The sequence below is a fragment of the Panthera tigris genome, chromosome A1 (genome assembly GCF_018350195.1).
Source record: "Panthera tigris isolate Pti1 chromosome A1, P.tigris_Pti1_mat1.1, whole genome shotgun sequence".
NCBI classification, from domain to species: Eukaryota; Metazoa; Chordata; class Mammalia; order Carnivora; family Felidae; genus Panthera; species Panthera tigris.
Genome location: NC_056660.1, coordinates 186,558,047 through 186,584,683, shown reverse-complemented (window position 1 = coordinate 186,584,683; position 26,637 = coordinate 186,558,047). Strand labels below are relative to the sequence as shown.

The following is a 26,637-nucleotide window of genomic DNA, read 5'->3' as shown; positions in this document are numbered from 1 at the left end:
TCATGAACTTGATGTGGAAAGTGGATGCACTTGTTAAAGTGAATTCAAGGTCGGAGATCACAGTTCAGTCTCCAGCACTAATGTCCAGAATCCTTGATTCTACACTATGAGAGGCCAGTAGGATCCATTTTAAAGTGCTAGAAGTGGGGAAAGTACTGGACACAGAATGCTGTGATTGGCAGTTTCTTCCAGGGATGCCAAGGGAGGAAGTTTGCCAGTTATAGGCCATGCTCTGATAGTTGCAATGTAGATTTGGTCCTTCTGACTCTAAGCCTCAGTCTTTCCTCTCCATCAACTTCATCTTGCCAAATTCCAGCTTTTAATTTGTGCAATCTTATCCGGTGGATGCTGTGATGCTTGACCCAGTTTTCACCCAAGCCTCAGACGTAGGCTAAAGCCAAGGGAGGAAGAGAGCAGTAACCTGGCTGGTGTCGGAGGCTGTTTGAAGCTCTGTGTCCAAGTGTGATGATCTCATCACATGATATTTCTTGAACAATTTATGTTGAGACACAGTGCTAGAGATGCTTGGACAGTGGACAACACACAACATGGATCAGAGTGATCTCTGCCTTCAAAGAGTTTGGCAACCACTGGAGAACAGGCTTCTTAGACCTCTAGGAGGCACTGAGTGCCATGGTAGTGAGGGCATTCAGTCTGGGGAATTTGGAGTACAGTAGAACTAGGTCCAATCCCGATTCTGTGATGTACTTAGTTATGTGACCTGGGTAACCCCTCTGGCTCTCAGCAACCAGATCTATAGAGAGATAACTGTCCCCACCTCACAGGGTTGTTAGCACCTGCTGCCATCATCATCATCATCCTAGTTTAATCTGGACAAATGATGCATTTATTATGTACCTCACACATGTAAACTCATTTATGCACACGATAACCCTGTGAATTAGGTAGTATCTCCCTTTTACAGATGAAAACACTGAGACACAGAGCTTAAGTAAATTACTGAGGCCATATTGCTGCTGAGTAGCAGAGTGGTTTTGGGATTTGAACCCAGCCTTGTTCTAGCACATACGCTCTTAACCCCTATATTACACTTGTCTCTCATAGTTACATACATACATAAAGTTCTTAGCACAGTGTCTGGTATGTGGTAGGTTCCCTGTAGATGATGGTGGATGTTAATGTTAATAATGCTATGCCAAACAGTACCAAGTTGTGTAAGTACCAAAAAAACTACAGGAATCAAGGGTGGCATGGGGAACGTTGGTGACCTGGGTGTTGGAGGACTAGCATTTACTGAACTTGTCTTACACTACACACACTGCAGTATTAAAGGGCTTTAAGCCCTAGTCAAAGCAATAAAACACTGCTTGGATATCACTTGCTCATTTTTCCATAGAAATACTCTTACTGAATTATAATTTAATATTGATTTTTATTAAGGGTTGTTAGAGAAAAAGAGTGGCCAGATGGAGGTTAATTTTCATTTCCTACAAAAATGCCACTGAAGACAGTTTCCTGAAGGTTTTTGTGTGACCTTTTTCTAAGGATTTCCTTGAATAATTGATCTCTGCATTTAAAGCAAAGAGAGGGTATTCCTCATGAAGAATTGGTCTGCTTGTTTTAACCAAACATTTAATACTTAGCATCTTATCCGAAGTTCCTGGTGCAAACTACCTCTTCTCTTTCTATGGTTCTGGTCTGTACTCTTATAAATTTCTCTTGTAACTTCCCTATTGCTTTGTGTTCTTACTGTAAGTCATGTACATCTCGTTTTGGAATTAGATATAGCATATGACATAAAATTGTAAAGACTCAGGTTGTTAAGCCTCTTTTTCTTGGCAGGGAAACTGGCAAATTCTTCTTTTAGGTCATAGCTTAAACGTTGTTGTCTTTCTAATTTATTTGGTCAAGAATCTCCTGGTGATATGTCCATAGCACCCTGACCTTCTTTGAGGGAGATGTGCCTAAGAAAATGTTTGTAAAACTTTAATCTCCTTCCCCTATACCAGCGCTTCTCAATCTTTAAGGTTCATACAAATCATCCAGGACTCTTACTAAAAGTGCTGATTCTGAGGTAGGAGGCCTGGGATGCAGTCTGAGGATCTGCATTTCTAATAAGCATCCAGGTGATGCAAATGTGCTGGTCCAGGAGCCACATTTTGAGAAGCAAGATTTATTAAGATGAGGAGATGACAAACTACTTCCTGGAGGCTGAATCAAGCCATAAATAAGGTTTTATTGGGACACAGCCACATGGATTCATTTGCATGCTGTCTTATAGCTGCTTTCATGTGGCCGCAGCAGAGTTGAGTAGGTACAATGGGCTATATGGCCCACAAAACTAAAAATATTATCTGGCTCTTTGCAGAATAAGCTTACTGAGCCCTGATTTAGACTGTCAGCCTCATGAGGCAGGGACCACGTCTGTCTAATTCTCTATACCCAGTGTCTGATAAGGTTCCAGACACAGCTGTTCAATGATGATTTGAATAAATGAAATAAATCTTTGCTGTTCTATTGTCCCAATACCCACCCTGGAGTTTAACACTGAAGTGTTTCCTTCCTCCGCAGGCCCTGTTAGGACCTTGTTTGCTTCCACTTCCTCTGGTTGGAATCTTTGCGCCTCTGAGGGCACCCACTGAACCTAGTGACAACCTCACGGAGACTGGGGCCTGCGTTTTCCTCCCAAGTGGCTACAGTGCAGTAATTAATTCATTGTTCAAATTTCAGAGCATGCAGGGTTTTAATCCCCTCTGAAATTGGTTTTGGATGTGGAAGTCATAGTTCTCCACCCTCTAATTGCAATGGGGAGATAATGCCGCATCAGTACCACAATTTCAAGCATGGCATTGGGCTGGAAATAAATACCATTTAAGCTTTGAAAGCATGGCTGGCTGGAAACGTTTCCTTTTCTATTTCACAAATTTAATGCAGAGAAGAGGTTGTGCTTATTCAAAAGAACGGCTCCTTTGGAGGCAAGAAAAAAAATTAAATGGGCATTTTGAATTCTAAGTAAACAGTCTTTCATGCTCAGAGTGAGTTTCAAGTTAAATAGAGTGACTTGTTTGCATAGACTTGCTGAATATTACCATCCAGTTTATCGAATTTACATTATTTTTTGTCATGCTGTTTATTTACATACACATTGAACTTTGCACAAAAATGCTCACTCTTGAGCAAGGGCAACTGTGACATGCCTAAATCAGGACTGGGAGAGTGGAATAAGGGGACACAATGCAATTTCATAGCTGCTACTTGGCTAATGCATTTTTCTTCTACCACCCTGCTCTTAATCCTCCCTTTTTCCTTATGCAAACAGGAATCAGATTCTATTTGCAGACTCCTGGGGATTATTCAAAGGTCCTTGAACTAGGTAATGAAAACTCAGTTCCCCTGTCCCTCCCCACCTCCCCTTAGTACAGCAATATTCTGGCTTCTTCTAATTCCCATTGTTAATCAAGGACTTTTCAAACAAAAGCTGCTGACAGCTTTAATGCCTCAGTTGGTGTGTGCCTGCTTTGGGCCCTTATCAATAAGACAAAAATGAACTATTTTTCAGGAGAAACAATGGTATCTTCCTAGGATTGTATTTTATAGTGTTACATACTTTCCTGAGCTCTGACTCTAAAGCCTCTTAAATAATACTTCTAGGGAAGAGGGAGTCATAGTGTCTCCATATTACTGATGAGGAAACCAAGGCTCAGAGTGGTTAAGTGACTCTTCCAAGTTCACACAGCATGCTAGAGTCAGGCAAAACTAAAATCCAGATGATCTCCCCCTTTAAAACATTTTTGCTAATAGATATTTTATTTAAATATCCTGACCTCTATGAATTCTCTGCTGGGAAGGCTGGCAAAGTTGAAGTGATACATAGAGTCTCAGGTGAAAGCTAGGAGACTGGTCTTAACCTGTACAAGGGATAGGCTATAGCTCCCAAGGGATAGGCTATAGCTCTTGCATTGGGGTGGCTCTATAGGGAGAGAAAAATCTCAGATACATGTCAGGCTAGTTTTTCGAGTTTTTTCTTCCTTGCAGTCAGAAAATAAATCTCATTTATGGAGCCCATCTAAGAGTAATGACAATAGTAACAATAATAAAAAATAATGGCTAACTTTATAAGGTGATTACTATGTGCCAATCACTTTATATACAAGCTCCCATTTAATCCTTGTAGCAAATATACAAGAAAGGTACTCTTATCATCCCCACTTTACAGCTGGTGAAACTAAGGTGTAAGGCCATTATCAAATGTAAGAGCATAGATTTGAACCAAATAAGATTGACGCAAGAGTCTGTGCTTGTAACCACTCATACTGCCTTCTGTGTGCCAGGTGCTTTCCATACAGTATTGCTAATGCTCACAATAACTTCACACAACAGTCTTAGCCCATTTACCAAAGAAGAAATTGAGGCTCAGAGAAATGAATTACATTGCTCAAGTTCACAGAGCTAGTAGGAGACAGTCTCAGGATTCAAAATCCAGGCCACCCTGACTTATTCCCTTATGCTGAAAAGGTTTGTCTACCACTGTGGTGGGAGCTGGGTCCCTGGCTGGGCCTCCCAAGGCCTGGGTGGGAGGTTGCTATAGGGCTACTCACCACATTCTTGTAGAAGTAGTACACCACCATCCTGGATAGGCGTGAGTAACACCAGTGGCCGTGCACAAGCAGCAGCTTCTTGAGGTGTCTGAAGCGGGAGATGGCAAAGTCACTGGACATGACAGCCTGAGAGGGCAGAACAGAGACATCAGCCTCTATCCACAGCTGCCAGTGAACCACAGAGACTCCCTCAAGGGCCATGCTTTGTTCTAGGTCCACAGCTGGTAGGGCCGAAAAGACCCTTTGTAATTATGTGGCACCCTTGGGTGGTTCACCCCATCCTCTCTTCTGGAAAAGCCAAACCTTACTAGAATCCAAGAAAGGCAGCTCATAAGGGACCACTGGTCTAGTCTGGCCCTTCGTCTCCTTCTGTTTATCCAATAAACAGTAACTATGGCCTAAAATGTGTTGGCACCATGCTAGAGATACGATGGCTAACCAGAGAGTAGGGGCTTCTGTGCAAGTAATTCTCAAACCTCTCAACTCCCTTGGTCACCTCCTGTGGCAGACCATTTGATCCATTCTTAGATGGAGCTGATGGTTGGATAGTTCTTCCTTTACATGGAGCTGAAATATGTCTTCTGCCCTTAGGATTGCTTAGAACAAGACATAGCTCTTAGTACTCTTTTAAGAGTATAAAATTGAAATATGCCTGGTTATAAATCCTGGTGTGAGTCTTGGTCAGACTGTTTAACCTCTCCCAGACTAAGTTTCATTTGAAAGAACAAATGGAGTAATAATCCCTAACACATGGGGTTGTGATTGTTCATGTTAATTGGAGTATCAAGTGAGGTGCCTAGTAGAGTGCTGGCATATGGTAGATACTCAAAAGGTAACTGTGTTCTTTCATCCTTATCAACATACTTAGGCAATACCTATTATATGCACCAGAGGTGGGAATATGATTGTTAATAGTTCAGAATGATAAGGTGGGGTTTGTTTTAATGGGAGACATTAGTAGCTCAAGTTATATGCTTGTCCCAAGCTGAATTTTGACTTAGGTATGTCTATTAAAGTGTACCAAACAATTTATAGGTCAGTCTAGCCATCAAGACTAAAATGGCAATTGAAATGTGTTTTCAAATGTTCTTATATCTGTCACTGCTCATGGAGGGCACTATACCCTTGGATGTGGGTATAGGCTACAGGGAGGAAATATGGAGTCAGAGGAAGGCTTAGCCCTACCTGAATGGTTAGGCACTCTTTGGCTTTAGAATACAGGTATTGCCAGCTGTCTATAAAAAGCCAAACATCCTATTTTTCTCTGTACCAGAGGGACTGGGCAGCAGGGGTATAGTGATGGAGGTTATGTAAGAGGAAGTAAGTTACATAAGAAGGAAGCCCCCCCACCCCCCAACTCTAAGATGATAATTCTGCAAAGCTCTTGGGGAGAGATTCCTCCAACACTGTGGGGAATTCCATAACTCTCCAATAAGGAGAGTTAGGGTAGAAAGGAGAAGAATGGAGGGGAACAATACCTGCAGGCCTTCCTGTCCAGATATTCCAATTCCAATGTCGGCAGCATGAATCATGCTTACATCGTTTGCTCCATCACCTGAAAGAAGAGAGGTCATGAGGTATCTTTATTGCTGGTCTAATTGCTGCATGACCATGAAAAGGATGTTACATGAGTGGCTCTAACATGTCCCTATTTGTATATAATCGAATCCTTTTACAATGCTCTGATTAGTCCTATAGGAAAAGTCATTGCTATTTGGCCTGAGAGAGGTTTTTTCTTTTTTGACAAGAAGCTCTATTATTCAACAAATGTTTATTGTGTCTTTTTTTCTAGGCACATGAGGTATTGGGAATACAGTAGTGACTGAGACTTGAGCAGTGCTTTACAGTTTACAAAAAAGGCCTTCACAAATGTTACAGTGGACTTTACTAATGACTAAATGGAGAATTTGAGCAAAGTAGAGATTTAGCAAGGGTAATACAGCTAGGGAAAAGGCCCAGGAGCATTGGCACTAAGATCTTTCTGATAACTTTCCTAACTCAGTATAACTTAAAATACTGACCATATTAAGACTGCTAGAATGTCTGGACAGCTAAATCATCAAAGATTGTCAATAGTGTCCAGGGACAGGGATGGTATTCAGTTTTGTTTCTGAATATAGGAAAATAGGATCGACTGGGTTTTTTTGGTTGAGGAACATTTAATCACACTGAGTTCCCATTTAATGAACTAAGTTGTTTCAGAAAATTGGAGGTTAGGGCATGGAAATACACATATACACATAGCTTCCAGCACTGTCAAATAGCTTTTTCTGTGATAATGGAAATGTGCTATATCTTTACAGTCAAAGAGGGAAACCACTAGCCCCATGTGACCATTGAAATGCAGCTGGTGAAATTGTGTTTAATTTTAAATTTCCATACCTATGCAGAGCTGGGTGTCAACCATTTTGGACAGCACAGCTCTATACAATTGAGGCTTTCCTTACAAACCTGGCTTTTCCCAGAGCTTTATCTTTCAGAATAGAGTTTAGCAAACTTTTTCTGTAAGGGGCCAGATAGTAAATATTTTAAGCTCTGTGGCCAAGAAGCAAAGTTTTACATTTAAAAACATAAAAATCGTTCTTAGTATCCCTGCAAAAACATGTAGTGGGCTGGATTCATCCTGGTGGACTGGTTTGTGGACTGCATTGCCTTTATTCTCCCCCTGGCCACACCTCTTTTTCCAGTAAGTTCTCATAATAATATGTAATTAAATTTATATTAGATACCATAGAGACTATGGGATTGGGAGAATTTTCTTCCCTTAATTATTTGGCAATGAAATTTGTTAATATTAACAATTTTCTCACTATAAGTAGCCATTATTTTTGTAATGATTACTTTTTTTTCATGATAGCATAACAGGACATAATTTTTATCTTCCCCATGGCAAACAAGTCCACCCTTTAACCTCTTCTGTTAGCAAACTACTGTAAGTAGAGGTGTGGAATCATGCCACTGCTTACCCTGCTGTTTTTATTTCTGCCTCTATGGCAGCAGAACCAATTTCTTACCTCAGGGAGTCAGTCCTGGGCTGTTGCCTTGTGTGTGTCTAAAGTTTTGAAGAGGGCAATTCAGGGAATAAAATTAGGATGCAGTTGCTAAAGTTTTGCTCCCTGTATCCTGTCTACCCACTCCTCCCCTCCCCTTTTTGTTTTGAACTGCTTTTACCTGAAGAATGGGAGAAAAAAACAATATATAATATAGACTTATTTGAAATGCCAGGAAGGAAAATCTCTTTCCATGTCTGTGTAGGAAGGATAGAACCTGGAACCATCTGCAAGAATATCCTTAAATGAATGCAATATTTACTATGTGCTTGGAGTGTGCAGAGCATGGGATGAAATGGTATGAATGATATGGTCCCTCTATTCAAGGAACTCATGGTCTACTGAGCAGGCCCTCACAGAAGGCAAACCGGTGCTCTGCAGCTCTGAGGGCTGTGTGCTGTGGGAGTTCTCAGAGATAAGGAAAGTTAGGTGGGATTAGAAGAAGGTGTTTTATAGAGGAAATAGCTTGTACAAAGGCCTGGGAGTGAGAGAGATAGGACAAACCTCATGGAGAATGGAGGCAGTTCCATTTGACTGGAGCATGGAGTTCAAATGTTGGGGACAGGGGTTTCTGTGGTTAAGGACATGACTGGAGGGTTAGCAGAGACTACATCATGAAGATTCCTGCAAACCAGGTTTGCTTGTTGATGTAGGTACAGTTTTTATTTCTCTGCCTTAACCATGATTAAAGTTTAGTCACTTATGAGAAATTTTCTCATCAACCAAGAGGCTAGCATTTGTTGAGAATGTGCTTTGTGCTGGGCCTTGTATTTAGGAATGAACATATGTGAAAGTCTCAGCTTCTAAAATCTCCCCACCAGCCGTCAATACGCAGAATATCAAATCCACAAACATCTTAGGTTTATGTTATTATGCCATGTGTTAAGTATCGAAAGGGAAATGGTCTGCATCCCAGAACTGATTGGCCTGAGTGTACATTATTGAGTTATGTGAATGTTCTAAATTTGAGGTCTCTTTTGGCTTTGACCTCCATCCAAGCCCTGTTTTCCTTTGTGACCTGCTAATCCTCAGAGCTGTGAATCACTTTCTCACTCTACTTAGCCTCTGTTTCATCTCCAGCTGCCACGTATTGATTGTCACTTTGAACTCTCTCAGTCTGAGAAAATGATCCTCAGCCTGGCTGTCTCGACTTTGATATGTGACCTCCCACCTCTGGCCCAGGACTTTTGTCAGATCAGCCTTACAAGCTGCACCCACATCTCAGCATGATGGGTACCTATGGAAAGGGTCATGACGCTCAACTTGTCTCGCACCAGCTTGACTATCATACTCTTCTGGAGAGGGGTAGAACGGCAGCATAGGACAGACCGGCAATACTGAGTCAGCTCTAAAAATTTCATCTCCAGCTTTCCCTGGAAAATGGCATTCAATGTCTTCCCATTGATGACCAATCCAACTTCTGGAACTGCAGCTCTTGAGGTAGGAGGTGGTGTCTCAGAAGGTAGGCAGAGCCCAAAGAGCTTGCGGTTTGGCTTCTGTGGTCCATGAAATTGCTTCACTTCTTCCAGTGCATAGTTAAGGATGGATTCACAGGTTTCCTATAGAGTCAGAATAACAAATATGGTATTAGTAAACAACACAGAAATGTAGGTTAAAGATCTCACTTTATCTTTTAGTAAAATAGTTATGAAATTCTACCACCATAGAGATTACCCAGGAATCATTTTCTGATTCTTACATTTCTCTTCAACCTTTCAAAAAGCATCAAAGCAATATTAATTTGGAAGCAAATTAATGGCAAAATAGGAGAGACTGCTAGGCAATGGGAGTGGAAATAGCTCAGCAAGATGGGGAATGATACAGGGACGGTATAAGCTAATAAATATGAATGTGATGGTAAATAATGATAATATGTCATGATAATACAGTGCTTCTTATTTCTTACAAATCATTTTGGTTCTCCTGAGGAAACTGAGTGATGAAGTTGAAACAGTGAAATCTTTAGTAACTTGCACTAGCTCATCCAACTTACTAGTGGAGGCAGATCATCACTGCTTGAATTATCGCTTCCCAATTGAAAAAATACACTGCGTGTTTACCTGTTGATATGAATGTGTTGCTCATACATGTTAAAACTGACTATGAATGTGAACATTTTACTGATGTAAAGAAATGTATTTTTTCTGACATTTACCTCGAAACATAGTGAAGCATTCATTTCCTCTTTTACTTTTGATTATATCAGAGATCAAGTCAGATTTTGGTTCTAAATATATCCTTAGTACCTTATTAGATTTTGCAACATTACTTTCAAATAAAGTTGTGGCAGTCAGTAGTATTATTGATTTTGATAGCATTGTTTTGTTCACATGATCTTTATTTAGCAGTGTTCTTTTATCCATGGCAAGGATGATGGTTATCATTTAGTATAGTCCTAAAAAATTATTCTAAAAATAAATTTAAAAGTGTTCAAAGTGAGTCAATTTAAATGAATTCATTACTGGAAAAAAAAGTACAGGTAATATGTGGATTTAAGCAAAAATTGTGAAGATTTTTCTGATATGACAGGTTTGGGGACCATTGATCTAGAAGCTTCTGAGATTATTTGGGATACTTTCTTCTGGAGTGAGCAGAACTGCAGTTAATCATTCCTGAGTCTTCCCTTAGGGGATGCTAAATTGAGTGTTGCAAGCAGTAGGGTATGCCCAGAACCTAGAGGGGTGACAGGAAGCTGTGCCAGGGGTGGGTGGTTATGCCTGAGGCACTTATCTGGGAAAGAGATCAAGATAGTCCTTGCTGGGAGTTGGGGCCAGCATAAATTATATAAATTCCTCCAACGCAGGACTGCAGGAAGTCACTGGAGATATGTTTCAAAATAAAATTTCTGAATTTGCTTATTTCAAAGTATGATGTAATAACCACAATAGTTACCATTCATTTAACCTTTAGTGTATGCCGGGTACTGTGGTAGACAGCCTCCAAGATGGTTCTCAATGATCTCTGCCATCCTGGGATGCATGCCCCTGTGCAATCCCTCCCCTTGGTTATGAGCCACACCTAGCAATTCCTTTCTAATGTAGAGAATTCTGCAAAAATGATAGGATGTCACTTTCCAGATTAGCTTATAAAAAGACTTGTGGCTTCCAATTTGGCACTCTTTTCCCTCTCTCTTGGATGGCTTGCTGTGGGAGAAAGCAGCTGCCATGTTGTGAAACAGCTCTATGGAGAGGCCCATGTGGTAAGGAAATGAAGTTTGCCAGCAATCATGTCTGTAAGCTTTGAGGATGGCCTTCTCTTCATTCCCAAACAACCCACTAGTTGGGGCCTTTAGATGAGCCCACAGACCTGACAGGTTGAATTCAGCCTTCAGAGAGACTTTGAACCAGAGGTACCCAGCTAAGCTGACCCTGGACTCCTAACCCACAGAAACTGTGGGATAATAAATGTTGGTTGTTTTCAGCCACTGAATTTTGGAGTGTGTTAAATACTGTGCTAATAAGTATTTTTCTTCTATGATCTTATTTAATCCTCCCAATAGCCTCTGAAATAAATCTTTCTAATCCCTATTTTACATATGATGAGGGTGAAGTTTAGGGAGGTATGATATCTGGACCATATTAAGCTTTCAATATATGCTACTAATAATGACAATAATCATTTCTGTTATTGGTTTTTAATGCTCTAGTTCCTTCTAAATTCCTTGACAGACCAGCACTTCCACTGATGATGATAGTAATTCTCTCATTTTATGAAAGAGAACCTTGAGGTCTAGAGAGGTCCCATAACCTGCTTACAGCTTTAAGATACATAACAAAGAAACAGTAGCCCTAAATCAATTTATAATGAATTAGGCAGATTAAAACCCTTGGAGGAAATATCCACTGAATACATAATTATATTAAACTAAGGTTTAAATAAATCTGAGATTTGGAATGGATTTCCTGTTTTTGGCTTAACATTTCCATGTACCCACCACTTTTTCTCAGGTAGAAAGACTAATCTTACAGGTTTAAAGGACTCAGGGCATGGGCTGGTCCTAACATTCAGGTACCATCAGGGTCCCAAACATCTTTGAATGATTCAACAGTGACTGAACCAAACATGAAATGTGACACGCTATTCCTTAGGAACATTGGATAATTAATTGTTAAACATCTTCAGCTTCCTATAGGAATGCATTGTATTTAACAGAAACCACAGAAGCCCACTCTATCCCCCTTGGACTGGCTGACTCACAAGTTTGCCCATGTCCTCCTCCTGGAATTACCTGAAGTGAAATGATCATTGCAAACAGAATTTCCATTGTGAGTAGGGCAGGCAGACATCAACGCTATTACAGGGATCAAGTACTCAAGCAAGCAGCAAATTACTTTCTTTCCTAAGCATAATATTAATGCCAAAGATTTCCCCAAGATTATTTTCATTTTGAAAATTCATTGGAGTTTAATATAATCAGAGCATAATCTGTGCACCTGACAAGAAAGTGATTTTTCCCATTCATCTAAAGGGCCTCAGGCACTTTTCATAGTATACACTACTGTTTAAAAAGTATGTGATATGGATTTGTTACGGAATAAAAACCAGAGTTAAATCTTCCGAACTTCTATTCTGGGTCCATATCTGTTTTAAGAAAAACCAAAAGAGGTTCCGGCACCGTCCCTGTATCCTGTTTTTGTGCTGTTCTTTCCCATGTTCCTCCTTCTTCTCCATCCTTTCTCCCATGGTGTGTCTAGGTCTCCCTTCCAGTGCCCTGCTCCCACTGCCCTTCCAGGACAATGTTTTCCTGCTTCCTTTTGGAAGCATACATCTCAATGCCTACTTCCCATATTCATTAACCAAGGTGTTAAAATTTCACTTTCTGTGGTTTGCATTGTGAAAATAGATTTTTTCTCCTAAATATAAAATTGTATTATAACTTTGAATACTCTTCTCCAGATTTTACACAGCCCTTTCTCCAAACCCCATCCCCTGCCACCCACAACCTACTGGGGTTTAAAATTGCAGTTTTAGGACTTTGCTTCTCTCTCTCCTATCCTGTCAAAATTTACTGGTCTCATGAATCATTTCCTTCAGGTTTTATTCTGTGGCAAACCAATCTGACATACAAATTGGAGCTGCAGTTTTAAACTCATAATCATTTCAATTTAGTTGGGGCTTTTTCAATGGAAGAGTTAGTCCAAAGTATAAGAAACTAACAACAGGGGTTCTGTGAGCAAACAATGTGGTCTAATGAAGATAGCACTGGCCTGGCAGAGAACGGTGTTCTAGACTTAGTTCTATTAGAAACTATCAGGGTGACCCTGGGCAAGTGACTTAGTCTCAAGGGTCTTTAGTTTCCTTATTTGTAAAATGAGGAGATTGGGCCAAAGGTGAAATCTGGAAGATCAAAACTTTCTAACATGTACTACTAGATGTAATATAATCAAACTGGTCAGCCATGCATGGGGATGAGGTGGATGATTTCTGGGGACCTCTGAGCCCCAAAGTTCAGTGATATTTTAAGGGTAGGGGTGCTTCCCCTCTGCACCCAAATCCCTCCCATAACCCTATCTCTCGTTGGTCTAGGGGCTGCTCTGCACTTGGACATGTGGTCCCTACTTTGGCCTCACCTGATTTTCTGTATTAATGGAGTAAACAGTGTCAGTCTGATCTAACAATCTGCAGGAATAGGCGATATTAACTGCTGTCTCCTGCTTATCTCCAGTCAAGACCCAGAGCTGGATCCCAGCTTCCCGCAGAGCAGCAATTGTGTCTGGAACCCCTTCTTGCAGCTGGTCTTCAATCCCAGTGGCTCCTGGAGTGATCAAAGACACCAGAGCTTACATTTAGAGTGAAAAAGTAGCTGTTTAATTTCCCCAAAGCCCTATCAAGTCAGACAATGATTACTAAATATGTCCAATGTTCTAGGCTCTGCTAAGCACCCAAGATACAGCAGTGAAACGGAGCTGGTCCCTCTTGCAGCTGAAAAGATTATTGAAAAAGAATTTATAACTGAACTATATGAGGGGCAAAGCCCAGGATGCCAGGTGAACATATACTAGAAGACCTGAGCTTCATCTAGATAGTCAGGGAAGGCCTTGCTAGGAAGTGCTACTTAAGCTCAGACCTGGAAGATAAGGCCAAGAAGTGGCAAAGGAAGAGAATTCCAGGTAGAGTGATGAGCATGTATGAAGGCTCAGAGGCCAGAGTAGATGAAGGTGAAGAAAGGGAGGCAGAATGGGGTGAAAGATGGGGCCAGGAAGGGAAGTAAGGCTGTTGGATCATGCAGAGCCTTGTCAGAGCATTAAAGGATTTGGAATTTATTTGGTAGACAAGAAAGCTATTAAAGGGAGTTAAGTTGGAGAGTGACAGGATCAGTTTTGAGTTTTAAGAAGATCATTCTAGGGAACAGATTGGGAAGCAGGATGAGATTAGAGGTTTAGCAGAGTTGTGGAGGAGTAGCCCCTGTGGGCCTACCAGCAATGGGAGTGGAGAGAAGTAGAGAGACTGAGACCTTTGCTCTCTAACAGTTCACAGCAAAATAAGGACTCAGGTTTTTGATGATAATCTTGGAATTAAACATGCAGATTCCATAATTTTTGAATGATCTCAAGCTTTGCACCAACCCTGATGAATATATACCCAAATATCAAATAGTTACTGATTAGGCAAAAATCTGTATTTAAATTGAGATTCTTTTCAGACTACAGACTAATGGCTACCCACTTCACTCTGGGCAGGAGCAAGGCATTTCATTTCTTTTAACAATCCCTACTGACAATAGGTTGGCAAAGCAGTTACACTGGATGGATACTGAAAAGACCATTTCATAGTGTGGGACTCAGTGTAAATGCAAATGCAGTATTAGTGACAGGGCAGATTCTTGGTGGTAAGATGAAATCTCTTCCCAGTCCCAGTCCTCTCCTTCCAAAGCCACCTTGAGGGAACAAAAATGATGACTCTATCCTGATAACTGCCTCTTTTGTATTGCAGGCTCAGATGTGCAGGTAAACAACCCCATAATAAGTGTTGCTTCAATCCTTGTCTTTCTCTCCAAGGGTTAGCCTGGAAGGTGAGATTCTGAAGCTGATTTATACTATAGGGAGGCAGAGTGAAGGAGGAGAGAGGAAAAACACATTTATTTGTGTGAAAGAAAGAATGAAACAGAGAGGTGGTGAAAGTCTTTCCAGCAAGGGAAGCCAACAGATCTTGACAAGCACGTTCTCTTTCATGCCGAACCAGCTGAGGAGCACCTCTCACTGACTGAAACTAGAACCCTCCCCTGAAACAAAAGCAGCCTCAGGCAGGTGAGGAAGGAGTCACATGCCCTAATGGGATGACATTCTGTGGCCTTGTGTGGTGGATAGAGCTGTCTGGCCTGGCTACCCTCTGGTTTCTGTTAAAATAAGTTCTCATGGCCAGCTTTCAGAGGGGCTTTGGGAGGCAATAGGCAAAGGTCCTGGAATCAAAACACAGGAACAAAAATAAGGCAGAAGGAGGTGGGGAACAAATGGTCTCCCCTTGCTTGCCACTCTTCCTGCCAAATCCTGTTGCTATATTTAGTATGTAAAGGCATCACCATCTTCTTTCAGCAACCCTAGGTCTGTCGCCTTGCACCCCTGCGTGGCTGAGAGCTTGGAGCAGTATGGTTTATACAGAAGAGAAACTAAAGCTCAGGGGGGTGGGGGTTGTATATAGCACAAGGTCAAGATGTGGCCCTCATCCCCAGTTCAGCATTGCCTCCCAAGATGAAAGAAGGCTTTAGCCATGTGGCCAGTGGCAGGGTGCTGTCACACGTTGCCTTTTTCAGACCTTGCTCCTGAGCTGTGAGATAATTAACCCTGATTAAATAAAGCTTCCTCCTTCTACCTGGGTAAATGCTTTTCCTCCCACAGAAACACAATACTACAGTCTTAGCTGGTCTCCCTGCTTCTTGTCTTCCCTCAGTGTATCAATCGAACTTCCATACAGCAGCAGCCAGAGTAATTTTTGTAAAGCATGAACCTGTCCCTGCTTTTACTCCCTTCTCTCTAAACTGTTAGCATATGATTTAAGTGCCTTCATAACCTGGGTCATACTGACCTTTCCCACCTCACATCATTTCTCCCCCCAACTCTGTGGTCCAGTCATAGCAGACCTTGGGGTTCCTAGCCTCTTGGGTCTGTCTCACCTCTATCTCTTCATTCTGTCCCCTCCCTCTGTCTGAAAATTCTTCCTCTTTGCCTGACTAGCTCCATTACTCGGCTCAGTTCTTACCTTCCTGCACTCTCCTTGGCCCCAGTCTAGATTGTCGTCCCATACAACCAGGCATGTCTTCCAGCCCAACCCTCATCACACTCACTTGAAATTCCTTGTTGAATCATCCAGTTTCCTTGCTAGATTGAGCTCTGAGAAGATAGGGCCTGTGGCTCTTGTTCCCTAGTCCCAATGCTTAGCATGCACCTTGGCATATAGTAGGTGCTCAATAAGCATTTGAAAAAATGGAGAAGAAACCAAGCTCCTGGGTTTTGTCCAACAGAAAGTGTGGGAATGCTCCTGGGCATCCTCAGGAAGTGGTGTGTGGAGTCTGGGTTGGATATTGGCACCATTTGTGCCAAATACCTGGAAGGGCACTCCAGGGAAGGTTCCTAATTGAGACACATCTGTAACAGTGTCAGAGTCGGGCCAAGAACTCCCTTTCCAGCTTGTAGCATTTTTTTTTAAATTTAATGATGACTTATTTTTAGCTACCGAGTAAGGTGAGTTGATTCTCCAGATGTTGTGCCGTCTCCATTAGAAGCTCATCTCGGTTGTCGAGGGATGCCTCGGCCTCACACCGGAAACTGGCCCATCGTCGGAAGTCATCTTCACTTATGACCTACGGAACAGGAAGAGGCTCTTTCACAATGCTGGGTGAATACTGGCCAATTCAGATGTGCCTGGCCTGTCTGAGCTTCCCTACACAATTATTTCTCCTCAATGTTTTTTTGTTTGTTTGTTTGTTTTGAATGCATGAATCAATGAAGGATTGATCCTCATGTTCCATTATCACCAAACATCCATTGAGCCCCTGCTCCTGCTATGCTCTGGGCACTGGAGGTATAGCAGTGATTAAGACAGACAAGATTCCTGGGCTTATGGGGTAGTGGAGGGTGAGAGATATTAATCCATGTAAATTATTTAAAAGAACAGATAATTTTAGGAAAATAAAGAGTGACATGATAGAATGTGACTGGATAGGGTGATAGCTGTGGGAAGAAGGATTATTTCATTTGGATTTTTAGTTTTCTTAGACAAAGTGAAGTCCAAGTTGAGATACACTGATAAGAAGGGGTCAGTCACAGGGAGGGGCAAATGCAAGCAATGGACTTGGCTTTCTTTCTGTTCCTTGAAGACATCAGTTGAAGGATGGAGAGCCAGGTAGAGAGGTGGCAGCAATTGGAGTACCCAATAGCTGGAAGAACCAAACTAGAGGGCATCTCTTCCTCCTTTGGAGTCCACAGCACATTTATATCCCTCTGTTAGCATTACATGCATACTGTCTCTTATTACAATAAATTATTCTTTTGTCCAACATGGAATTATAAGGAAAACCAAGGGGACACAATAGGCCTTTGCTTTTGAGGAATTCACAGTCTTATTGGAGGAGGCAAAGTAGGCACAAATAATTTCAGGGGAAAATAGAAGGTGGTAAGGGTATAATTATAATCTGTGGAGTAGTAAGCACTGGTCACTGTCTCAGGCACTACACATGTGTTATTTCAGTAATCTCTATTACAACTGTTTGAGGTAGGAGGCATTAGTATATTTTACAGATAAGAAAATCCCAAACTCAGAGAGGTGAAGAAACTTTCCCAAGGTCACACACCAGGTAAGTGGTGAGATTGGAACTTGTACCCAGGTAGGTCTGACTTTAAAGTGGGTGCTCTTAAACTTTGCTGCACTAAGCACCATAAAAGATGAAGAGCTCTGAGGATCTGCAGAGAAGAAACTACTTTTAGCCATCTAGCAGTGGATGTCATCATAACTCCCCATCTGACTTTAGGTGCCTCATTAGATGCCTCTAATCTGATATTCATCTCTCTCTGCCTGCCTTCCTTGCAGGTGTTGCAAAGTCAAAAGGCCTGCAGGGTGAGAGGTGGGTAAATACATGACTATAGCTGAGCCAAGGGCAATGCAACAGGGAAGTTAGGGGCTGTGACCAATTACAGAACACAGGAGAATATATCCCTCATCAAAGGGATCAGCTACTACTTGGTTCTAGCTATTAGCTGCCTTTCAAGAATGTAGACCCCATTCATCAGATGCTCTACATTTATAAGAGAAATCAGAAATCTAGAATTTTATGTGATCACATAGTATCTCTTGAATTTCAAATCTAGGCAAATAATGCAAAATTTAAAAGGATACTTTGAAGGTAAAATTATAACAGTAAAAATTATTTTATGAGTAATGGGTTACCAATTATATGTATAAATAATGAAAAATGGGGAACAACAAAGCCATGCTAATATGGAATCTTGCCATCCAGAGTTTTGTCCCAGAATAATTATCAAAATCCTTGGTCTTTGTGGTGAGTCAGAATTTGGAATGTTTGAAATAGCTAATTTTGAAAATATTAAAACAACCACTATTAAGGGCCTTCTAAAATGGAATAGAAATGACCAACTCAGTGTTGAGACCTTAAAGCCACTAAAGGAGAAATTTATTTTTACCTTTTTGGCGATGCACAGTGTTCGAAGGCCATCTCTTGCATACAAGTCTAGGTGCTTCTGGGTCCTGGCTCGGATTTTCCTCACCTTCTTTTCCACATCAGAATCAGTTGCTGTAAAATAGTCATTGTCCTCCATGAGTGAGGAGGAATCCCCTTATAACCCACCCCAGAAACATAGAAGATCTCTCTTGGCTGTCAGGACGTCCCAAAAGGTGATGACTCCAGGAGTCTTTAAATTCTCTGCCTTCTGTATCTGACCAAAAAGGCCTAGCTGAGAAAAGTTCTATTTAGGGAAGGTAGGTCATTTTAGGTATTGTTCCCAAACACTTGTTTGCATTAGAATCACCTGGGAACTTAAACAAATAATAGAGATTCCCAGGTCCAGTTGAAGTCCTTCTGAATCAGGGGATGGACCAGAAGTCTGAATCTTTGTTATTACCTCAGGTGTTTTCCAGGTAGCCAGTTTATCCCTGGATAAACTGTTTGCTAAGTCTTAGACATATCATCCATCATCCCCTGTGTCATCTATTTCAGTCTTTATATCAAGTTAGATCCCAAGACAGCCACAGATCTGAATCTCATTGTTAAGTTCTTCACCACATAGGGGGGTGTTTTTCTGAGTTAGGCTTTCTTTCTATAATAGGAAATGGCCTTAGAAAAAATATTTTTTGCATTTCCTATAACTCCAGTATAAAAATATTTCATTGTGTTGCTCAAAGTCCCCTTTAGGAAGTCTTACATGTTTCTTTCAGAAGAAATTTATCTTTTTCTCCTGCAATTATAGTACTTTTATCTATCAGATAAAAATAATTTTTCAGCCTGGGTTGGTGGGTATGGGGCAGGATTGATGCCATCACCACCTCCTTTATCTAAGAGGTTACAGACATCACTAATCAGGTGCAGCACTGTGTAAAAGTCAGCTGGGAGAAAGCTTCAGAATCCTTCTTTACCAGGGCTGGATTGCAATCTTTGGAGGCCAGAAGTAGCAAGCAGATTTTATGTACCTCATCTACTCCCTTCATATAATGCAAAAATTAAACATACAATTCTTTACGGTAAAATAATTATAAGGAAATCCAACAAATCTCTGATTTTTCCCATGGTATTATTCCAAGGATATTTTATGCAGTATAAAAATCCTTTTAAAGATTATCTTCTCATTTTTCAGGTTCTACTTTTCCCCTAGTGCCTGAAGCACAATCTTTGTGCCTATTGAGCACTACTGTCTTATTGAGCACTATCTACAATATTTTATTTTCAAAGACATCAGCTCCCCAAGATGAAACCCTTTTGCCTTCTACCTGTGTGCCCTGGAGTGTTCACTTTTTTTTCTCAGGCTACTAGGAACCTCAGGGTCAAGTTGAATGTTCAAACACTGTAAATATATTACATCTCGGGTTATTTTCTTCCCTGCTTTTCAAAGCTTTGACTCTCAGTTTTAATAGTAATATTGTGTACATGCCTTTTATTGGAAGCATCTCTATTTTTGAATCAGGTGAGGGACAAATAAAAAAAATATCTCCAGGGCAGCTTGGATGGCTGTTGCCCAGGGATAGAGTGCCGTGGTTCCCTTGACTCAGGAACACTGAATTCACTTGTCTGCCAGAGTCTGGGGATGAAGAGACCTAATTAGCTCCCTTCCCATTCTAAATACTCATCAATCCCCATGAACCTCTTGGCTTTAATCCATAGCTGATAATGCAGGAGGCACAGGGCTGCCTGGGCAATTCTAAAGCTTGGCTGGAATCTACTATCCTGGGAGAATCACAGCCCCATAACTGTCTTCTTGTTAGCAATAAGGAAGCGGCTACACACTAATTCATGCTGCAAAATTGGACACTGATATGTAGGGACTTTGGAACATTTTTCTGGCTTGGAGCAAGTTTATGAAAATCCATTTGGGGGAGGCTGGGGAAAAGGATGATAAAGGGGGACACCTGAGGCTTCCCAGAGAGAACTGAGCCTGGTGTAGAATTCTGGTGGCATAGAAAGAACTCTGAACTGAGATTCAATATACCTAGGCCTAGGATTTACCACTGGTTAGCTGTGCCACCTCTATTAAGTCACTTCCTTCTCTGTGTTCAGCTGGCTTTTCTCCACAAGTAAGAGGACCACAGTGTGTTCTAGGTTATGTTAATGAGTGTCCTGGTAGAAAAAAAAATTGTGTGTGGATAATCCATGTTTAAAAAATGAGTTTGGAAAACCAGAAACTGGGATAAATAAAGAAGTTTCTTCAGTATAAGACTATAATAAGCTCATGAGCACTGTAATAATCCAGGGTGAGGAGATGCAGAATGCAGCATGATTTAAGAGAACTCCTTTGAAGAAAGCATCTTGTGGCCTCTGTTCCAGCTGAGACCTGCTGGACTAAATGACACTATAACTCCAGCTCCTCATTACTGTTCCATACTGCCTCCTAAACCAAGGACCCCTCTTCCTGGAGCCCTGGTGAGGTGGGACTCACCGCAGGCCGGGTCTTCCAGCAGGTCCATGATAACTGAGTCTGCGCCTTTGGTGTAGACGATGATCTCACCCGTCAGTGGGTGCCTCACAACCACAGACATTCTCTTCCTGACAGAGTCAAAGCCCAGGGTGCAGAGGACATCGAAGGTGAGGCAGGTGCCCTGGGGCAAGCGCACGGTCACGTGCTCTGGTGTCCGGGACACCAGAGTGAAGCTGTAGGCATGGGCAGCATGCACCAGGGCTGCCTCATCAGGGCTCTCAGCCTCATAACAGAGCTCAGGGCTGGCCAGGCCTAGAGCTGGGGCCTCTAGCACCTCTTCCAAGGAAGCGTCTAATCCAGACCCCTGGATGTCAACCTGGTCCCATGTGCTGCTCCTATAGCCACCATCAGTGGAGTTACCTCCACTGCACACAGACATGTCATCTCTCTCTTCTGAGTCTGGGGTTGGAATGTTGGCCCCCAAACTCTCTCCCAGGTCAGTGTCAGAGGGCACAGTGGATGAGAATGACTGGCTAAGGTTCAAAAGCTTCAGTCTGTGGAACAGTTGTTGAATCTTCTCCAGGGACGTCCCCAGAGCCTTGGCAGAGGGTGGCATGGTGACCTTGTGGTAAAAGGAGGAAAGTGGAACATTAACTCTCAGTGTTGGAAAAAAAAAATATCAAGCTGTTTTATGGCAGAAGAGGAAGGTCATTTTACAATAAATGGATTATTTGGGGCTTTAGGGATTATAGGCAAGTCTCACCTCTGTGAGCCTCAGTTTACCTACCTACAGTGTGAGAAGATTAGGCCAGATATTGCTTTCCAGCCTTGACATTCTAGGGATTGGTAATGCTCAATTTTACAATCCTGCTTTGGTCATGGACAAAGGAAAGAAAAGGAGACAAAAGCCAGACCCATAGTAAGAGTTTACATTCCCCGGGCCTTTCCCATGACCTTGTCTGCTTTATCCTTGCATGCAGTATCTTATCTCACCCTCCCCAGCAATTCTAGCAGATGCCATGTAATCCTAACTTCTAGATGAGGAAACTGAGGCACAGAGAGGTTCAATAAATTGGCTATGACCACCTAGAGTGTAGTAGTAGAGCTGGACTAAAATCTGGGTGTTCCTGGCTCCAGAGATTGGACTCCTGAGTTACCTGTCAGCTAACATCTCCCCATTAACTTGAAAATTGGGAGTTGGATGCTGTCCTTCCCAATATGTACTTCTTCCTTTCTTGAAAAGAGAGTTAATTTCTCAGAAAACATTTCCTGCCTCCCAAACCTCCCTAAAAACTTTTGATAACTTGGTGACTTTTTAGTGGCTGAATGGGATCTAAGTGTAATATGGGAGGCTTTGGTTTAGTACCTGGGTGAACCCTCTTTTTCTTGATTTCATTAGCCACAAGTTAAAACACTCAATTATTCTCTTCAGTCACTCATAAGGGAGCTTGGGTGAGAGTCTGTGGATAATTGAAGATCAATTTATCTTTAGTGCTGAAAAAAACAATTCAGAGTATAAACTTCTATAAATGGCCATACAGCTGCATTATCTCAAAATTGGCAGAGCTTCACCCATGGTTTTTATTATTATTATTATTATTATTATTAATTATTATTTGCCCTCACATAAAAACAGAGACCAGTATAATGTGATATTATTATGTAGCTGTACAAAGGGTTCTGCTGTGTAGTTCCCATACATCCTTTGTGAAGTTGTCCAAGCTCTCTGAGCCACTGTTTCTTCACTTGTGAAATGCAAGGACATAGCTCACAGGGTTGTTGGGTTGTGAGGGTTAAATGATAATGCAGGTGATGTGTTTGGCATGGAGACTGACACACAGCACTGCTTAGTAAATATTAACTCTTAATATCTACCCTACAGACAGATAGATACAAAGTTTAAAAGCTACATAGAAAGCTCATCTATAACTTATTCCATTTCCTTTAAAAAATGAAGAAACTGAGGCCCAGAAAAAAAAAATCTGTTCAAGGTCCCACAGTGGTGAAATGGTGATGCTGTGACTAGGGTCCAAGTATCTTGTCTTTCTATTCAGGGCTTCACCCCTTGTCCCATCTCCCATCCATCCCACCACCCACTATCGGTGGTCCTTACTCTCTGCCTGGTCTCAGTGGTTGTAGAGACCATGACGGAGTTGCAGATGGTTAGGGCGAGGAAGAAGTCAGCAATGGAGGAGGTGGTGGAGAGAGAAGGCTTGGCTGGTTTTGTGTCTGACAAGGTCTCCAGCCACAGAGCAGCATCTTGTACTTTGGCCAGTAGATTTTTGTCTGGAGTCACATCTTTTTCCTGAGAAAGAAAGGCCTGGATGAGAATATTTCATGAAGGGATTGGGGAGGAAGACCCCCTCCAGAAGATTCTTTGTACACCTGCAGAAAGGATAATACAGTCTTCCTGAAAGTCCTGCCTCCAGCACATCTCTTCCTCCCACAGGCCTGGTCAATGCATTCTTATGTGACTCCTCCCTTTCCCTCGACATGTCACATACTCATTGGTTATAGACTCTGGCAGCCCTTCCCTCACTGTGGCTCCCCACTTTCACTGCTGATGCTTTCAGCCAGACTCAGACCTCTAGCCCTCAAATCTAGATTCCTGCATCAGCCTCTAAAGTAATTTCTACCTCTTACCTCTTTTCTTTCTAACCCTTCATATGTGTTATCCATGCGTCTTCCTAAAACATCCTTTCCCTCAAGGTATTTTTGAGCTTGAAAACTTTCAGGAGATCTTCATTGTTAGCACAAGCAATTCAGTCTGGCATCTAAATGCTTTCACAGTCTGCATTTCTACTCTTTACTTCCACCGCTTCTCAATGTAGGCCCTCAGCTCAGCCTGTTGGTTTGTTTGCTGCTTCCTGGATATGTACTCCCTTTTTATGCCTCTGATCATACCTTGCTTGAAAAGACCTCTCCTGCCTACCAAAATGCTACCTAGACTTCAGGATCCATGAGAAATATTCATATGTTCATGAGATCTTATCCAGCCCACAATGAGTTCTCAGTCTTCTGAGCCACAATAGTGTGTTCTTGAACTCAGAATCTCCATGGCAATCAGGCAGGTAAGGTGGATGAGGGAAGTTGCCCAGGTACAGATGAGGACACTGTGGGATGGCGGGGGCTGTGAGACCTGGCAAGTGCTACCCTGTGTGAAAGGTGGCAACTGTTCTGCTGGTGAAATGCTCTGGTGCTAGTCCAGTTTGCCAAATCTATTGATTTTTCAAGATAGAGATGATGTGACAACTCCTGTTTTTTGAAAAGAAAAATCTGTGGGCAGGATCTGACTCATGGATTTCCAATTTTTCACATCCTTGTAGAAGCTTCCAGTTGTACCATCCCTTTGGAATTCACCACATATTGACCTATATTTTAAATTTATTTTTTTTATATCCATATTGAATCTCTCTAGAGATAATAGCCTCAGAGATAGAGACTGCATTTTCCACAAAGTTGTACATTCTAGAGCCCCAACTATTGTTTTGTTTGAAGCAGAAGTTCAACAAACACTGGCTCTTAACAGATAGGACAAAAGCCACCATGCAAAGAAATTGCCACACAAAACCATTTATATCAGTGTTAATAGTTCATAGGTTAATTAAAGTTTAGAAGAAAGAGAGTTAATGGTTGAAAATGGTGGACTGAAGAAATCTTGATTAATTTATGCAGGGTAAGACTGAGTGCCAATGAGCTAACAGATTTTACAAATAAGAACCCAGGTTGAGATTAAAAAAAAAAAAAAATGAAACAAAACCCTGTGGATAAAGAGTCCTCAGACTGTGTCTTCTCTGATTACCAAATGCAATGATTTCAAAAGTCAGACTCTATACTCCCTGGGGCTGCTGGCACAGGTGAGCCACAGGAGAGGAAACCCAGACACACAGGGGAGATGCTTGATGCCTGCAGAGATGAGAGTTGGGCTTTCCAATAGCACAGGGAGGTGAAAAGAAATGGACGGGAGCAGAGAGTTCTAGCTTTCATTTGGAGTGTTCTCTAAGAGTCAACACTGTACCTCCTCTTGTTCATACCCTCTTAAGAAGACAACAACCAGAAAAAAGTACTTCTTATTAAAAGGAAGAGTGCTAGTAAGACTGAAACAAATCTGCATTTCTTCTCATTGCCTTGTGATAAGCAGCAGTGAACGATCCACACCATATGGTGTCACTATTTTCAGAAAGCCAAGGAAGGGAGCATGTATCATCCAACCTCTCAGCCTTTGAATGCCATCTTCCTAGCAATAGTTCACACTGATCAAGCTCTTCCTACTTTTCCAAGCAATGTCTTTTATGTGACCTCACCGGCTTCTCACAGTCCCAGGTTGAGATGAAATGAGTCTCAACTTAATTGAAACCGAGAAAGATGGCTGACATGACCAATATCACTCAGTGAGTCAGCAGAAAGCCAGAATCAGATGTCAGACCCTTTAACTGAGTCCTTTCCATGGTCATGGTAAAGTTGACTTCTTCCCTTACTAATGCTCTTAATGCTCCCTGGCAGACTCCCCTCACCAGATTCCAGGCTCCATCTACTGCCTGTCATCAGTGTACAATCATCACTCAAGGAGCTCTGAGCTCATTTCTCAAAGTAGTAATGATAGTTCCTATTCATATAGTGCTTCTTCTGTGTACATCCATTATTTCATTGTATCTCCACAGCAACATTATCTGTTGAGTACTATTCTCCTCCTGGTTATCTGTGTATCAGATGAGGAAATTGCTATCCAGGGAGATTAAGTGTTTTTCCTAAGGTCACACAGTAAGTAGGCGAGACTCCTTCACTTGATTTGACATAGTCCAACTAGAATTCATGCTCTTAACCTTTGTGCCAGACAAGGTCCCCCACAAGAAGGAAGTAGCCTCTGATACTTGCTGACAGACAGCATCTTTAGTGTTTGGCATCCCATGCACAACAGGTTTATATATCCAGTCCTTAAGGCTCATCAGATAGTATTTGAGATTATAAAAGATATTATGGGAATCTCCTTTTTTTTTTTTAGAAAATAGACTTCATTTGGGGGGGTATACATGATGGGATGCTTTATTTTTTATTAAAAAATTTTTTAATGTCTATTTTTGAGAGAGAGAGACAGAGACAGAGTACGAGCATGTGAGGGGCAGAGAGAGAGGGAGACACAGAATCTGAAGCAGGATCCAGGTTCTGAGCTGTCAGCACAGAGCCCAACATGGGGCTTAAGCCCAGGAATGGTAAGATCATGACCTGAGCTGAAGTTGGACGCTTAACTGACTGAGCCACCCAGGTGCCCCAATTGGATGCTTAAAAACCCCTTTTATTTATTCTGAGAGAGAGAGGGAATGAGAGAGAGAGAAAGAGGCATAGTCCCTCTTAGAGGGGTTGAACAGGAGAGGGAGAGACTCCTAGCACAGGCTCTGTGCTAATTGCATGAGACAGACATGGGGCTCCATCTTATTAACCATGAGATCATGACAAGAGCCTGGCACTCAACCAACTGAGCCACACAGGCACCCCATAAATGGGATGCTTTTAACCCTTACCACAGATGCCCAGAGTTGCAAACAAGGTTGGACATCACCAAAACAAATCTTTCATTTTCCTGATGACAAAATTGAATGGCAGAGAGAAGGGAGGTGAACTATTCAAGACTTCACAATGAATTAGGGTCAGAACTAGGGCAGCTTTCATACCACCTGACTCCCAACCTCTGACAACACACTGCTTTGCTCTAAGCTATGTATTACGTCTTTCCAAATGGTGACACAGTTAAAATGATTTAGGGTTATTTATTGCATGTCCATTTACCCTTTAGTATATGAGTGCCATGAGGGCAGAGGCAATCTGTGATATGTCCCCAGTGCCTGGCAGACTGCAGGCATTCAAACTTCTGTTGACAGACTCCTATCTAGGATACCACACTATCCCACCACTGATTAACTCATGGGATCTCTTTGTTAAAATACTTCTTTAGTA

At 41.8% G+C, this 26,637-nt stretch overlaps 1 protein-coding gene across 2 annotated transcripts in view; it reads right to left on the bottom strand.

The window, feature by feature from the left end:
- ATP10B (ATPase phospholipid transporting 10B (putative)) overlaps positions 1-26,637 on the bottom strand; it is a 70,283-nt gene that overhangs the window by 20,413 nt on the left and 23,233 nt on the right. For both annotated transcript variants that reach the window (XM_042992945.1, XM_042992953.1), the window contains 8 exons: positions 22,799-22,990; positions 20,707-21,307; positions 18,244-18,353; positions 16,280-16,406; positions 13,180-13,364; positions 8,847-9,168; positions 6,038-6,114; positions 4,560-4,685 (listed from right to left, as the gene is read on the bottom strand). In XM_042992945.1, coding sequence (XP_042848879.1) covers positions 4,560-4,685; positions 6,038-6,114; positions 8,847-9,168; positions 13,180-13,364; positions 16,280-16,406; positions 18,244-18,353; positions 20,707-21,307; positions 22,799-22,990 — 1,740 coding nt within the window. The remainder of the gene's footprint in view (positions 1-4,559; positions 4,686-6,037; positions 6,115-8,846; positions 9,169-13,179; positions 13,365-16,279; positions 16,407-18,243; positions 18,354-20,706; positions 21,308-22,798; positions 22,991-26,637) is intronic.